At 36.3% G+C, this 17,526-nt stretch overlaps 1 protein-coding gene across 2 annotated transcripts in view; it reads left to right on the plus strand.

The window, feature by feature from the left end:
• The window catches only part of GRID2 (glutamate ionotropic receptor delta type subunit 2), a 1,541,190-nt gene that overhangs the window by 1,264,970 nt on the left and 258,694 nt on the right, over nt 1-17,526 (plus strand). For both annotated transcript variants that reach the window (XM_028849003.2, XM_015138804.3), the window contains exon 13: nt 736-931. In XM_028849003.2, the coding sequence (XP_028704836.1) occupies nt 736-931 (196 nt within the window). The remainder of the gene's footprint in view (nt 1-735; nt 932-17,526) is intronic.

Below are 17,526 nucleotides of genomic sequence, written 5' to 3' on the forward strand. Positions count from 1 at the left end.
ATGTATTCTCATCCAAATAGAAAGCACTCCCCGCACCTCCACACTACGCACGCGCGCGCGCGCGCGCACACACACACACACACACACACACACACACACACACACAGTGCTAAAGCAAATATAGCAAAAGAAATATAGAAATAAGAACCAGCATCTTGCATTGGAAATACTGTGATCTTTGGGGCTGGACAGACCCACATTTGAATTCTAGCTCTCGCACTCACTGACTATGCCACACTGATCAAGTCACTTACTCTCTCAACCTAAGTCTCCTCATCCATAAAGTAGGTCAAATAATTATTTATGTGAGGCATTTCTGTGAGGATAATATATATCAATTGTCTGATATGTATGTATTCAATAAATAATGACTATCATAACTACTAATTTTTAAGACTACATTTGACCTCAAAGCATGTTGTTTATGTAAATTCTATAATTTAAAAAAATAAGCCTTGCTACCTAAAGAAATGTAGAACTAATACTTATAACATATTGAAATTTTTTAAAAATTACTAAATTAGCATATGATTAAGACTAGCAGTCTGATTTAACTTGTCTTTGATGGAATTTCTTTCTCACACATTGTATCCTAATATTAGGAAACAACAAAACAAGAAAAGCAATTTGATGTATGTTTGCACACATATTGCCTTTTTTTTTCTTTTAACATTATTCCCACTTGAAAATACTCAGTACTGTCTCTTGTGTCTCTCTTCTCTCCCAATAATCAAGGTCTCTCCAGGACCTTTCCAAGCAAACAGAAATCCCTTATGGCACAGTCCTAGACTCTGCAGTATATGAGCATGTCCGCATGAAAGGACTGAATCCTTTTGAGAGGGATAGCATGTATTCCCAAATGTGGCGGATGATCAACCGAAGCAACGGGTCGGAGAACAATGTTCTGGAGTCCCAAGCAGGCATTCAAAAGGTAATGTCCATGGTTGTCCATTAATAGTCCTTACCATTTTGTTTCCCATGCTGGAATTACGAAGTTGAGATTTTTTTTTTTTTAATCTTTAATGCTGACAGAGAATTTCCTGTTAAATTACATCTTATATTGATTTAAAGAAGATTTTTTAAATGGCTGATGACACCAGAAAGGGAATTCAAAGTCCTCTGTAATGTGTCTAACAGATCGGTTTCCATTTGAATTCCAAAATCAAATACACACCCTGGTATTTTGTTCAGAAAAGGGTTAAGGACTTAACGAACATGAAGTCTAAAAAGATTTTTAGAAATCCAATTCCAAATATCATTCAAGTTATCTGATTCTTTTAAATGACTCAGGGTATTTTCTACACTGCACTTGTTTTTAGATTAAACCGTTATCTTTAGTTGTGCTTATGTGAAGTTATCTGGAAGTAAAAGTTAATCTTGTCAACAAATAAGGTTCCTACAGATGTCTGTTTCTATTTCCAAATGTGAAAATCTTTATTTACATCTTGCTTTTTCTATAACTATCTGTATTAAAAAGGCATAGAAAGACTTTTTTAGGTGAAAATCTTAAAGCTATTTTTACTCTGAGCTGTAGTTTATAAACATATATACAGAAGCAGTTCAAACCCTATCAACCTCAATGAGATATCTGACTGTTTTTTCTTAAAATCATCTCTAGTGACTAACCTAGTGAAAATTGTTGTTGACATTTAATAAATAATTACAGAATGCAGGAATGAATGTCAGTAATAGCAGCAATAGTAGTATACACTTTTTCTCTCTGACCTCCCACTGCAGAATAATTTGGACTCCAAGTCTATGTTTCCTGTTCTAAAGGCAAACTCAATAATATCATGCTAGAGGATATTTTGATGACTATAAAAATTATTCTGTGACAGGTTTCAGCATTAGTCTCTGCTTTTTCATCTAGCACCCTTTATCTGCCACTGCTACTACTATGGTCCCTAGAGTCAGCCTAGTAATTCTTGCAGTCACCATACTGATATCATTCTTCTGAGAGCTGATAATGCTAACATAAACCTTTCTCCAAGTATTAATGATGTCTTTAAGGAAGTGAATATCCTGGAGATGTTAGCAATGGCCTCTATCCTCTTTGCCCTGATTATACCCCATTTTCTGGAACTCAGTTATTGATTCTAAAATATTTCTTGGCTTTCTCAAGAGAACCATTGGCTCCTGGAGTTTCAGCATGGTTCTCCCAGTTAATGGGGTGTGGGGTTGAGGGATGGATCCAAGTGGGTAAATGAACATGTATTTTGAGGGAAGGGAGAAGGAGGGTAGACATTTTAAGGCTTACCAGGTACTCATAGCATGTTAATGAATTTGTGTTCAGAATAAGTATACTAAATGGCTTTGAAGATAAGTTACATTCCTTTATAATGTCTGTTAAAAATGAATTTTTTTGATGATTACTATGAATAGAAATTTATAGTTCATATTTCTATTCCATTTTAGGAGCCAAAGCCCCCTATGCCTTTATAACCTCATTCTATACAGTATTATTCCACAGAAATTTTATTTTATTTTCTCCCACCAGCATGGTATTGATAGACACATCAACCTGGGTTTGAATCCAGCTCATTTTTAAAATAAAATGTATAAACATAACTAGTTACTTAAAATCTCTGGGCCTTGGGAGTTGCATCATGAAGATAAGAATTCTACCTCACACAGTTTTTGTCAAGATTAAATAAGATAATAAATATAAAGCATCAATAAGTAGTATGAGTAGAGCCATAAATCTTTCTCAGAAGATGGCCCTGAAGATTACCTGAGATAATGTATATGTGAGGGATTTGTAATTATAAAGCTTTATTGTTTAATATTTCCTAACCTTCATGTAAAGTTGTGATATAATAAAATAAAGATTCAATAAAAGAGGTAGAGAATAATTTCTATTCTTCGTCTGCTGATAAGGAGGGCTAATGAGTTTGAAACTGCAAATCAAGTCCTCAAGTATTTATTATATCAGTTTTCTGATTTACTAGAGGGCTAGTGAAAATGCCCTTCTGAATGAATTTATAATAGAAAATATCTAAGTGAAATTTGTTTGTACTATGTATTTCTTTCAACCCAAATTAGAAACAGCTGACAATTGATTAGGCAGAGAACAGCTAATAATAATACGTATTTTGGTTCAAGTTTACAAGGTCTTGGCCAGTTTCTGTTAAAAAACAAAACAACCAACAAACAAATAATAACCTTTTCACCTGATAAAGTTCACTGGAGTTTCATGAAATTGAAAACTATGACACATGAAATGCAGTTGTGTATTCTTCTTCAAGAAACGAGTCTTGAACATTTCACACAGCAGCTTTTTATTCTCTGTCATTGATTTCTAACTTATACAGGCAGATAAGACATCAGAGGTCTTTTAGGTCAACATTTCACAAAAGGCCACACTTCTTCTATAATATCTTGAGCAAGAATCCATAAATCCATATATGTGTGTGTGTATATATGTATATATTATATGTTATATTACATATGTATATTATATAATGTATATTATATATTATGTACATTATATAATGTATATTATATATACACACTATATGGATATATATACACACTATATATGGATATGTATACACACACACACAATATATATATATGGATATATATAGTAACTGCCTTCCAGGAAAGACTGAATCACTGAGAAAAACCATCCTCACAATCTATAACTTTAAATAGATTCCATTAATGTCTCCGTCTTTGTTTATTCTTAATTGTGCTACTAGTCTCGTTAAGTTTCTCTTACTGAAAGGTAGATACTGATCTCATCCACTATCTTGATTTGGCTTGTACCAAAGAAATCTGTGTAAATGAGCATCAAGTAGATGAGTTCTGATTTGCTATCCTTAGTATCAAACTACCCTAAGTAAACTAGAACAGATTTTTTTTCTGCCTTGTTTCAACCAAGACCTTTTGCATAAGTAGAAAAAATATGATTTTTAACATGCAACTGCATGTTTTATGCATTCATTCAACAATTATGTATTGAGCACCTTCTTCGTGTCAAGCAGTACATTAGTCACTGGGATGGACAGAAATGAAAACAAATGCCTTCATGGAGTTTGCATTATAGTAGGTGTAAACAATAAACAAGTATGTTCAGTAGTGAGAATTGTTAAGGACAAAAAATAAAGTAGGAGAAGAGGATGGGAAATACTGAGAAGCAAGGTAATCTGCTTTATTAAATCAGGTAGCCAGGGAAGTCTTCACTAAGAAAGTAACATCTGAATAAAAACTTTAAGCAGGTTGGAGAGGGGAGAGTGTGTGTATGTCTGAGTAAAGTGTTTTTAGAAAGAGGATCAGCCAGTACAAAGGCCCTGAGGTAGAAGCATGCCTACATGTTCCAAGAATATGAAAGAGGCCAGTATGGCTTCAGAAATAAGGAATAATACCAGAAGTGCAACAAGGTCAAGAAGTAAAAGGTCTGAAGGTAGAGAGAAGATGAATCATGTGGGGTCTAGCAATGCAAAGTGTAGTCCTGTGGACTAGCAGGGTCTGAATCATGTGAGAGCTTCCTAAAAATATAGACACTCATGCCCCATCCCAGCCTTTCTACATGTGAATCTCATTTTAACAATATCCATAGGTGGTTCATATGCATGTTAAAGTTGAGTTGTGCTAATGCAGGACTGTCTAGAACATTCTAAGGTGACTTTTTCTCTATGTGGGATATGAAACCTCAGGATAGTTTTGAACTGAAGAGCAACATGATAACATATTTTGGCAAATCGTATGACTATTGTGCTGAGACAAATGGAAGATGGCAACATGGAAGCTGGAAGCCAGTTAGGAGGCCATGATGGTGACTCAGCAACATTCTGAAATTACATCATGAGAAGTTCATTTCTCTTAAAACCCAAATACATCTTAAAAGACTGTGACTTTGAGCAGTTATTGGCATTAGCACATTAGTGGAATTTAGTCTATTAGATTATTTTAGAAGGGCCTAGGATATAAACAGATATAGCTTCTGAGAGTAGATGTAGAAACTTCCAGGTGGCAGGTGAGGATCTGACCAGAGATTAAGGATCATATGGAGTACTAAAATAGGGAAGTCTCTGATTATTATGAGGGCGATATTCACTTTCCTTTAATCTATTATAACTCCTGGGGAAAAAAACAAATCGTTCTAGAATCTTAGCATAGAAGACCACTAGAGAAGTGAATAAAACCAGGATTGGTAGGATAGGATTTGTAAGTGAATAATACTTCAGACTATGAAATTCCAAGGGGATATGTACGCTCAAATGGATAACATAGTAACAGGGAAGTCGGTAGTGGTGCCAGCACCAGCAGTATTCAGTCATAAAGATAGCATTAATGTATAAGGCTGTCTGTCTGTAGAAGTCTGAGAGCAATATGGGAAAAAGGGTGCTATTACTGCGGGGAACTCACAAGCTCCAAAGTGGGCATCAGGGCTGCAGCCAAGCCACTGGACTTCAGGGCCTAGCTCTAATCCCAGCTGGAAAAGTGATGTATTAAAATGGAAGCCAACACAAAAGATTGGTCATATCAATATGAGCCAATGTCATGGGTTTTAGAAGACTGAGGCAGGAAGACAAATTCCAGACCCTATGAACCTAGTGAGTAAGCCTACCCCAGTTTTATTCAGCTCTGGCTGAAAAACTAAGTGGACTTGAACCTGCTATTTTACATACTCATTCAACACATATTCAGTGAATACCTATTGTTTCCAAGGCTGTGTTCTAGGCATTGGAGGGTGTAATAGAACAGGTAAAGTTCCTGCCTAAATGGAGATTATATTGTAGTGAAGAGGAGATAACAGATAAGCATAAATGTGGGCTCTAAAGAAAAATTTGAAAGGTAAGAATGAAAAAAAAAGCAGAGCATGAAGAGGATGTTGCCATCCCATATTGGGTGGTTGGGAAATACTTCTCTGAGAAACTGACATTTGAATGGAGACCTGAAAGAGGACAGGGGGTGAACCATGCATATAGTTGGGAGAGAGGGAACAGGAAGTGCTCCAGGCAGAGGGAATGCTCATTACAAAATTCCTGAGACACAAGCTAGCTTGGCTTGCTGGAGAGAAATGTCAAGAAGATCAGTGAGGCTGGAGCAGGGTGCACAGAGATGGGGTTAGGGGATGGAGGGGCAGATAAGTGGGAAGTGGGCAGGATGGAGGCCATTGAAAAGGCTGGTGCTTGGGCCCCACTAAAGTCCTAATTATATCTTAATTGGCAAATGGAAGGTGGCTGAATTTCTCACATTCCTTCAAGTGATTCTGATTCACAATAAGGGTTGACAATCACTGATATAATATTCTGTGAGTCATTTTGATGACCTTGGTCACTCTGAGATGAGAAACCAGTGAAGAGTTTGGAGCAGATGAGTGACACAATGACACAAGGTAACTTCTTTTTAAAAGTCTGCTCTAGATGCTGTGGGGAGACCAGGGGGCTCAAGGGTGGGAGCGGCAAGCTTAGTGAGAAGGCCACTGTAATAATCCAAGTGAGACATAAGGATGAGTGGACCGGAGTGATTATAGTGAAAGTGATGAGAAGGGATTAAATTTAAACTATTTTGAAGGTAACATTGACAAAATTTTCTAAAAGAGTGAATGTGGGGTGAAAAAGAGGAGTTAGGGATGACTTCAATGTCTTTGGCTTACGTAGGCAGAGGGATGAAGTTGGCATTTATTGAGATTGAGAAAACCACGACAAGAGTAGGTTTGATAAGTCAAATGAGAATTTGTCTCGGCATGGTAGTTAATATGAAATGCTTACTCATTATGCAGGCAAAGTTTGTATTTAAGGCCACAAGGCTGGATGTGGCCACTGAGGATGTGAGTATATCTAGAAAAGAAAAAATTCTAAACATAATTTAATATTTAGAGGAGGCAGAGACAGAGAGCGCATAACAAAGCATCAGGAAACTATCAGCTAGTGAGGTAGGATGGAAAACAAGAGAGAGTGAGTGGTAGTTTCAAAACCAAAAGAAAAGAAGAATTTCAAGAAGTTCAGAAGATCAACTGTCTGTCAAATGATGCTCATGATAAAGGATGATGAATGCTAAGAATTAATTGTGGATTTGGAAACCAGGATTCACTGGTGACCTGACGACAACAATAGGCCTGGTAGAGTAGAAGAAGAGATTAGAGAAAGATTGGAGAAAAGAAAAGAAGTAAAAGAGAGGATGTGGAGATTATGAGACTAGGAAAAGGAGATTATGAGAACCAGGTACTGGAAAGAAATGCCTATACAAATAATTGAATCACCAAGAATAAACACAGAACCAGTATTTGAGAGAGTGACAGAGAGCCAAGTGATAAAATCTTCAAGCCATGTTGGAGGAGTGACACTGCACTGCTGATAACTGTAGTAAAACTGACAAGTAGACACTATAGTTCTTTTTAAAGGAATAACTCCTTTTTAAAGAAATTTTGCTGAAAGAAAATGCTCAGTAATGAAAGGGGTTTCTGGAATAGGATGTCAAGTTTGGGGAATTTTTTTGGAAAGAAGACATATACAGTATCTGTGTATTGATAGAAAGATGCAATAAAGTGAAGGAAACCTATGATGCAGGAAAAAGACTGCAGTATTGCTGGAGAACTTTCTTTGATTAGGAGATAAGTTATGGCCTCTTGGTGCACAGGTAGAGGGTTTGGACTTAGAAGCACAGTCCACAGACTTAGTAAGAGGAGAGAAGGAAATAAGTTAGAAGATGTGGTGGTGGGAGCATAAGGAAGTTCATCCTTGACTGCTTGTATTATATTTACTCAAAGAAACAGGAACCAAAGTCATCACCAAAATGTAAGCAGCAGGAAAGAGATTTTCTGGAGATTTGAAGAAAGAGAAAATAGGAATGGCTGTCCTGGAAAATGGAAGAGATAGTAGACTACTAAACTGTGATAAACTTTCTAGGTAAGACTAACGGGGTTTGTAATCAGTGGTCATGACTATACATTGAGACCAGTCAGCATGATTGTGAGTTTTTTTCTAGTCATCATCGTTAGCTGACTGAGTATAAGTGCAAAGTCCACAAAGAATATATTTCACCAGAATTACTGTTTTCAGAAGAGTATGATAGAAGATAATAGGAGCAAGCAAGGAAATTAGGAGGACATGCAAAACAAAAGTAATTATTGTTATGAATCATGGAATCTGTGCTATATAACCGGAAAGCAATGACAAAAGGGAATTGAGGATATGAAAAGGATGGCAGGAACAATGCATTGTGGGCCTAGATGGGACTGGAATTCTTGGAATCAGCAAACAAGAAGGATAAAATTGGAAGTAACATGAAGCTTGTTCTGAGATGACATGTTTGAAATTGAAATGATGAAAATAATACAGTTATTGAAATTGATATGACATGGAATTTGTTGGCTGAGGTAATAGAAAAGACAAAAATCTTTGGAGGAGAAGAATTCTTGAGACTGAAAAAGCAAGTACTGGAAAGAGATGCTTATGTGAATAATCAAATCGCCAAGAAGAAACACAGAACTCCTATTTGGGACAGTGACAGAAAGTCAAGTGATAAAAATATTCAAATAATGTTGGAGGACTGATGCAGAGTCAGTAGATGACCACAGTAACACTGAGTGGCAGGCAGTAAAGTCTGATAACATAAGCTTCAAGGTTGGAGAATTTTCGGGACAAGGGTCTAGAAATGGTTTGAGGGACAAGGAGGATACCAACCCCAGATCCTGTCCCAGTGGTATGAGTGTTGTAGCAGAAAAAAAATAACCACCACAAGACCACAGGCAATGCAGTATCCCCAGAAGATAAGTACATTCTACTTAGCAAAATAAAGTAAAAGGAAATTCAAAAAACAAATGGAGGTTATAGGTAAGGTGATTATTTGTTCTAGTTTGCTTGGGACAGTCTCGATTTTGCCACTTGTCCCAGTGTTATTAATTGTATTCCCACTCACTCTCAAGAGTATTATCAGTATGACAACAAATTGTATGACCTCCCTAGATATACAGATCCTGCTGATAATAAGGTTTCATAGAGCAGAGTAGAAGAACCTGGAGAGTTGTAGAGGAATAGGAAAACTGGTCAAAATCAAGGGATGTGCAGATCCATATCAGTGAGATTTAAAGCGTCATCTGGAAATTTCAGACTTTCCATGAGGGCAGCATTTAGGAATCCAGGACCAACATAGACTCTAGGCAAATTGTGTTGATGAGAGTGGGGTGGCAGGAGGGGTTTGCATATTGCCAGGTGCTTACTGAAGCATGAGGTCCCTCTTCATCCCTGACAATGGCAGTGGAAGCCTGACTCACAGCAATCTCACCAGCAGCTGAAAGTCTTCAGGGCATTGCTTCCCACAGCTGAGTGAGGCTGGGAAAGATAGCAGCTGATACATGCTAGACTTAAGGATGAAGCAACTCTGCACCACGTTGCCCAAAGGAAAAAAGGCTGTGAGTAGAAAACAGATTTCAACTGTTACACAGCTTCACCTATACTTTGTCCTAATCTTGCATGTAGGCCATAGCCTCTTTTATGCTCGTTCCATTCCCCTTCCTTCTAGAGCTGTAAGCATCATTTGTCATTGAGTAAAAATGCCCAAGTAGATGACAATTAATGAGCCAGCAGCAGAAGGAGGGTGAGGACTAATTGGAGGTTTAGTGAGCGACTTGCTAATATACTGACTAGGTATATGACCTCAAAATCTGGGTTAGGCCCTTATTAGAGAAATAAATAAGCAAACTGAAAATGGCTTGGGGAAAAACAAGACAACAAACTCCACAGCTTTGGTTCTATGAAAACGCCAAGCCTGGACTGTCATACCACTGGACTTGGAGGTAGCAGTGGATTTGCTACATTTGCCCTTTTGCTAAATGATTCCAACAGATACATGATTCACTTCAGTACTACACCCTGCAGCTGAGAGCTCAGATACCACTGGCATGTTTTCTGCTCCCTAGAAATCAGAGTTTTTAGGTCCGTGTCAGTCATCACACAATGAAAGAAGAGAACTGCACAGTGGGAGAATTTAAAAAATGTAGAGATCATTTCCAGCAGCCGTGCTAATGCATTTTTAATAGTAGAGTTGGATTTTTTTTAATTATTATTAAGACTTATTTTTGTTTTTAACAATACTCATGGATATTTGAAATCAAAATCAGCCTTGATTAGATGTTTTCTCAAAAACAAAAGGAGAAACCTGGAATCATTGTGACACATGTACAAATTGCTTGTGAAGACTTCTTAGGTCGTCATAAGCAATTTTACGTAAGTTACAATGTGTCAAGTTTTACAGCAGACAAATCATACTACAAATACTACAAACAAACATGTTTTTCCGGATACCAAGAAAAAATACGTGTGTATATATATACAAATTCTATGAATTATACTGGATGCTGATGAAACAGTGAAGTGCTGTCTTATGTACATAAAGATGATACTACCAACCTGCTGTTGACAGAGCATATTCTTTTAAAATTGCTTTTTCTCCATAGTGATTTAATTCATGATGAAAGCCAGATCTGCTCCAATTCTTCTTTTAATTAGCTACATTCAGTTCTAATTCATCTATTCATTCACTCATTCCTTTAATCAACAAACATTTATTCAGTGGCTGCTAAGTAAAATGCAGAACGGTAGTTACCCCACAGAGAGTTGTACAAGACACTGGAAGAACACAGGGAAAGGGAACCTAGCATAGCCTGAAGGATGATGCGACTTCAGAACAGTGAAGACTTCCTAAAGAAAGTGATATTAAACTTAGAATGAGTAGTATTTGATTAGGTAACATAGAAATAACAATAAATGGGATAGGGAGGAGATGTCCTAAGCAAAGGCATGAAGGTGAGCAGAGTATAGTATGTGCATGAAACAAAAAGCAATTGCAGTTGGAAGAGAAGGTGCTGCAATAAAGTGGTCGGGGAGGAAGGTGCCTGTGGAACAAAGACACCTACTGGGCCATGTGTCATTGGAACTCACTAAGTGGACATTAATATAATAATTCAAACTAGATGAGCAATAAGATGTAAAAAGAATAACAGAAGTATTTGAAAGAAATTTCTCGATTGTGCAGAATAGAGAGCCACTTTGAACTTAGTTTTCTTCCATATTTTAAAATTGTGGAAACAGAATTTTTGAATTCTAAGATTTTTTTCTGGAATGAATATTCAGCGAGTCATTGGACACTAATTTCAAACTGTTTACTAGCTTATGAGAGAAAATGCTTCCTAGGAAACTGCAGAGGACTGTAGTGGGAGTCCTTAACACGGAGACCCTAACATCAAGCCTATGTTGTTAGTCCTGACTTAACACACAGCCTCATACTCAAGTGAAAAAATTCTCCAAAGGATTTTCCAACTTTCTAGTTCCCCAGGATGAAAAAGAATAGATTGATGCATTTGTTTCCCACTGCTTGCATTATATTCTCAAACTTATTATTCCAATAAATATCCAAGGCATTGCCTTGGTTTACTTCTTACTCTCAAAGTTACTTCCCAAATTGGAAAATGCATATACATTTTTTAAAATTTTTCTGTTGGGTAAATACCAAAAATTAAAAATTATAATCCTACTGATACGGTTTGGCGCTGTGTTCCCATCCAAATCTCATCTCAGTTGTAATCCCATGTGTCAGGGTAGGGACCAGGTGGGAGGTGATTGGATCATGGGCGCAGTTTCTCCCATGCTGTTCTGATGATAGTGAGTGAGTTCTCGCCAAGCTAATGGTTTTAAAGTGGCATTTCCTCGTTTTCACACTCATTCTCTTCTGCTGCCTTGTGAAGAAGGTGCCTGCTTCCCTTTCACCTTCCTCCATGATTGTAAGTTTCCTGAGGCCTCCTCAGTCATGCAGAACTGTGAGTCAGTTAAACCTCTTTTCTTTATCAATTACCCAGTCTCAGGCATTTCTTTATAGCTGTGAGAAAATGAACTTAATATACCTACCATAATTTAAAAATTATTTTAGTCTCCAATTTTACCCTCAGAGTTTACCTCCATTAAATTTCAGCATTTATTTAAACAGGAGACAATGGCTGGGCACTGTGGCTCACGCCTGTAATCCCAGCACTTTGAGAGGCTGAGGCAGGTGATTACTTAGGTCAGGAGTTCGAGACCATCCTGACCAACATGGGGAAACCGTGTCTCTACTAAAAATATAAAATTAGCTAGGCATGGTGGCACATGCCTGTAATCCCAGCTACTCAGGAGGCCGAGGTAGGAGAATCACTTGAACCTGGGAGACGGAGGTTGCGGTGAGCTGAGATTGTGCCATTGCACTCCAGCCTGGGCAACAAGAGCTAAACTCCATCTCAAAAATAAAAAATAAAAATAAAATAAAATAAACAGGAGACATCTGCAAAAATCACACATATGCAAATAGTCACATATGAATACAATTTTTGTTTAATTTCCATTTTGACTTTTTTAAAAATAAAATGTTTTCATGCCCTTATCTTTTTCAATTTCTTTGTCAAAAACATCTTTCACGTTAGTATATATGTATGTTATACGTACGTAAGTTTCATTTGTTTTCAGTCACTCCCAGTCCCTGACTGTTCTTTTATATCCTCAAAAGGGCCCTCCCTCTCCTCTTATTCTATGTGTTCAGTGTTCTACAATTTTCTCCTTTTCAACTGCTAAATTCAATTCTCTGACTAAATATAAATGCCATGACTATTAGCATATCTTTCTGCTTTTACATTTCTCAGATTAATTGTCATCTTAGGCACTAAAGCTTCTGATTATAAATTCCTCCTTTCTTGTTAAATATCCATAACTCTATTATTTTTCTCATTTTAAATCAATATTTCTTGCAGAATCCTTTAGGGCTCTGCTATCTGGCGCCAGCTTTGCCTGGGAGATAATAAAATAAATAAAATTTGAATGTCTTGATGGTGTTTGGGGGAAATAAATATATTACAATATAAAACCATGCTTATGTTTTGTAGAAAATAACTGGCTGCTTCCATTATTCCTTTATTTCTCCTATTATACATAACATTAAATACTGGAGTCCAAAAGTGCAGACTAGGTTTTAAAAAATTCCATAGCTAAAGATAAAGCTTCTCTTTTTATGTGATAAAAATTGGCTTGTAATATAATCTAAGCACATCATATTCATAGCTTTAATATTTAAAGTTCATTTTTTCAAGAAAAATTTTTATTGGTTTTAAATTTTATTTATTAAAATTATAAAATGTATGTAACATAAAATTCACCATCTTAACCATTTTAAATGTACAGTTTAGTAGCATTGAATACATTTACATTATTGTGCAACCATCACCACCATCCATCTCCAGAGCCCTTTTTCTTGCAAAACTAAAACTCTGTACCCCCTAAAAATTCCCTCCTTCCATTCCCTCCTCCCCTCAAGGCCATGGCAATCAATTCTGTCTCTACGAATTTAAACATTCTAGATATCTCATATAAATGTAATCACATAGTAGTTGTCCTTTTTTGACTGGCTTTCTTCACTTAGTATAATGTCCTCTAGGTTCATCTACATTGCAGCATGTGTCAGAATTTCCTTCAATTTTAAGGTTAAATAATATTCTGTTGTGTATATATGTGTGTATATATATGTGTGTGTACATATATCCTGCATTTTATATATATACTATATATATGTATATACATATATGCACACACACATATATGCTGCATTTGATTTATCTATTCATTATCAATAGACACGGGTTGCTTCTACGTTTTGGCTGTTGTGAATAATGGCTCTCAGTTTTCTTGGGTATATATCCAGAAGTGGAACTGCTAGGCAAAATGGCAATTGTAGTTTTAATTATTTAAGGAACCACCTTACTGTTTTCCATAATGGATGCGCCATTTTACCTTCACACAAATAATGCACAAGGGATCCATTTTTTTTACATTCTCACCAACATTTATTTTGTGTTTTTTTTGATAGTAGCCATCCTAATGGGTATGCGATAGAAATCATGTAAATCTAAATTCTATCTTAGTATGCATTTTTAAGAGGCACTATTTTGGCAAATAAACTTGAATGACTATCATCTTCACCATATGCTCCAATAAAAATTGGGTTGTGCTTGCTTATCATATAAAGATCAGCATTCCTGAGAGGTAAGACTCAATCTATCCCACAAATATGTCTCATCCCAGTAGTGATTCTCAAAGATAGAAAAGACCAATAACCTACCAACCAGCCCCCCGCAAAAGAAGCAAGTCAGAATGGGGGAAGGAAGTGTGTATAGTTCAACAGAACAAAAACTCATGTTATTCTGACACATCCAATTGAGGATAATTTGTTTTCCTAAACTCTGGGAATGTTTAACTCTGCCATTGCAATTCCCAGAATTCATCACAGTTATGGAGCTGAAAAGGACTGCAGGGAACTTCTAGATTAATCATTTTGTTTTATGGATGAGAAAATTACACCTAAAAAGGTTAAGTGATTTACCTAAGGCCACACAGCTAATTAGTGTCAACATTTATGTCTCCAGCCCACATCTCTTAATTCTGGTCACTTGCACTTTCCATCACAGTTAAAAAACTTAAGTCTGTAATGTCCTCTCAAAACTAATTAAAATTCACATCACAATTTGAGTGGTTCTCAAACTTTATATGCTATTAAGAATTATCTAGTGAGGCTGTCCAAAATGCTTATTCTCAAACCTCCAAACCACAGTATCAAGATACACTGAGTCTGGGGTGGGATCCAAGAATTAAATTAATAAGCAATACAGATGATTCTGATAAACATTGTTCACAGATTATCTTCTGAGAATCACTCTTCTGGGTACTATTTAAAAGCCCTGGTCTTAAGCCAGTGATCTCCTGGTCCAGCTGCATTGACACCACTTGGTAACCTATGAGAAATGTAAAGTCTTAGATCCCACCCCAAAACTACCTAATCAGAGACTCCTGGGGAGAGACTAGAGCATTGTCTATTAATAAGCTCTTCAAGTGATTCCAATGCATCTAATATTTGAGACCCAGTGGCGTAGGCTGAATTTTAGTCCAAGCAAGCCACTCACTTTATTACGTTGCCTTTGAATTAGAGGATTTAGGAATCCAGGGCTTCGGGTGCATCAAAGTAATCTAAAATATTTGATCACCCTAACTGATACTACCAGGAGTGTGTGTGTGTGTGTGTGTGTGTGTGTGTGTGTGTGTGTGTGTGTGTGTGTGTGAGAGAGAGAGATTGTCTTGAATGTTTCAATACTAAGTAACAAAACCTTCCCTCTCTTTGCTCCCTACATGCAATTGATTGAAAAGTAGAGGTTAAGTGATGGGGCATATCAAGTGGCAAATGTTGCTTCCCCCCTTGTGACATCGTTTACATTTTAGGAACAAAGCAATACTTATCTGCTTGCTGTACATCTCCACCTGGATGTCCTGTCAGTGCTCCTGCCAGTCATATGTCTAACACTCAACTAATTGCCTTTCTTTGCAAGTTGATGCTTATCTTTCTGTGTTCCTTATTTCTGTTAAAAGCATCACTGCCCCCCCTTTCATCAAGCTAGAAATTTAGGAGTTATTTTCATTGCCTTCATCTTTCTTACTAGAGCCAATTAATAGCTTTAACTATCAATCCTGCCTCTGCCACATCTCTCCAATTTATTCCCTCCTTTCACTTTCTACTTCCAATTTAGTAATTCATGTCGTTATTACCATCCTCCTGGACTACAGAAATAACTAACTAATTGGCCCCCTCCTGCAAATTCATCTTCCCACAGCATAGCACTGAAAGTGATCCATCTTTTCTCAAAAGCCTGTAAGTGTTCCACTTTATCTCTAGTGCAAATTGTAGATGCTAGCATTCAAATGTCTCTATACGTTAGTATTATTCTGTTTTTCAGTATTCATTTACTCATTCATTACTTAAATAACACCTATTCGGTATTGATTTGGGTGTCTTCCCTTTCACATGCCTTACATTACTATCAAACCAAGTTATTGGCTTTCTCTCATACCCCGCAATGTTCTTTCATATCAGGTATTGCTCATTTCTTTCCTTCCATCAGGAATGCACTCCTCTGCCTGCCTTCTTTTTCTGTCCATTGGCTCTCCATTTTCAAGATCTATCTCAGTTGTACTATGACGTCTTTCCTAAAATATTTTCTTCCTCCATTAAATTTTTTTAACAATGTATCCATCTCCATAAATGGTTTCCTTTTAATATTGTAACTGTCTTTGCTTGTCTATCCTTCTAGATTGTATACTATTTGGGGTCAGAACACATAGGTGATTCATCATTGTATCCCTCCATCTCTACAGAATCAAGCTTGATTCTTAATCTTTCTTTCCAAATTGAATGACTAAAATATTTCATAGAAATCAATATCAGATTATTCATGATTTTAGATCCCAAATGCCTCAGCCTGAGTCCTCATAGTGTTCCTCTTAAAGAAACCAGATATTTATATATTTTCCTTATATTCTGGGTGGCACAACTTATTCACTATCTTTAAAGGCTCCCAGTAAAATACTTTATAAGAACAATTTCAGTAATTTTCAATTCAATTTAAATGCTATCAGTCTCGTATGTTTATGTAACTGAGACCTATCATTTTGATTAGGGAAGGATGCCATGTAGAATTATGTTTCAAGTTTGGCAAAATTATCAGTTGTATGTACTTATTTTGCATTTTTTGTCTAGACAGCTGGGAAGTAAGGCAAGAAAGACAGAGTAAGGCAAAGGCTAGGCTCAAACAAATTTGGCATTTGCCTCAGGTGCATAATTGAAGGGGGCACCAAACAGAATAATCAGATGGGATCAGCATTGCTGATCTTCCCTTTTGCCCCAGGCACCAATATGGCTCCATATGGTACTGGCAAATCTAGTCTTTATTTGAAATTTTGATATTTTATAATGGATTTTTATATTAATTTTGTTCTTTTCTTAAAATATTGCATTAGAGTATTATTTACTTTGATTACTGAGTTTGGTGCACCCTTCAATTACGCACACAGGGCAGGTGCTTTACTCACCTTATCCTAGACGAAGCCATGAGAAGGAAGCAGAAAGCAAAATAAGAAAGAAAAAATAAAGGAAAAATAGAGAAGATGAAAGGCATGAAGGGAGACAGACAACCTTTATTAAATACTCTCAGTCTTTAACTTTAAATATTATGTTAAGTTGATAATTGATAAGCAAAAACAAGTAAGATGGAAGATTCTACCAACATCAATGTAAATCCATGTTGTTTACTTGTATACAATATGTATATACTATAGACAGATGTAGATTACAATATATATACATATTACAAATTGCATATTGTATTTCTGCATGTTACAATATATTATGTTCATTGTATTAACTCAGGAAGGTTGATTCTAAATTATTTTTACTTTTCATTTTTATGCTTATTTTTCCTTATTAGAATTAGTTACAATTTTTGCCACATTTTAGAAGAATTTACCTGTTAATCTCTGACAATTTCTAAATCATACTTAAATATTTATTTAAGAATCCAAGATAATATTTGACTGAAACTTTTGTTGTTTGGGCTAAAGAGGGAGATTAAAAATGGGGTTTGAATCTGAAATTCCCTACTAACTGGTTATGAGGCCTAGTCACGTTCTGAGAAATTACCAGGTAAATTTCCCTAAATGTTGCATATAATTTGTAATT

Source organism: Macaca mulatta, chromosome 5 (assembly GCF_049350105.2).
Source record: "Macaca mulatta isolate MMU2019108-1 chromosome 5, T2T-MMU8v2.0, whole genome shotgun sequence".
Lineage (NCBI taxonomy): Eukaryota > Metazoa > Chordata > Mammalia > Primates > Cercopithecidae > Macaca > Macaca mulatta.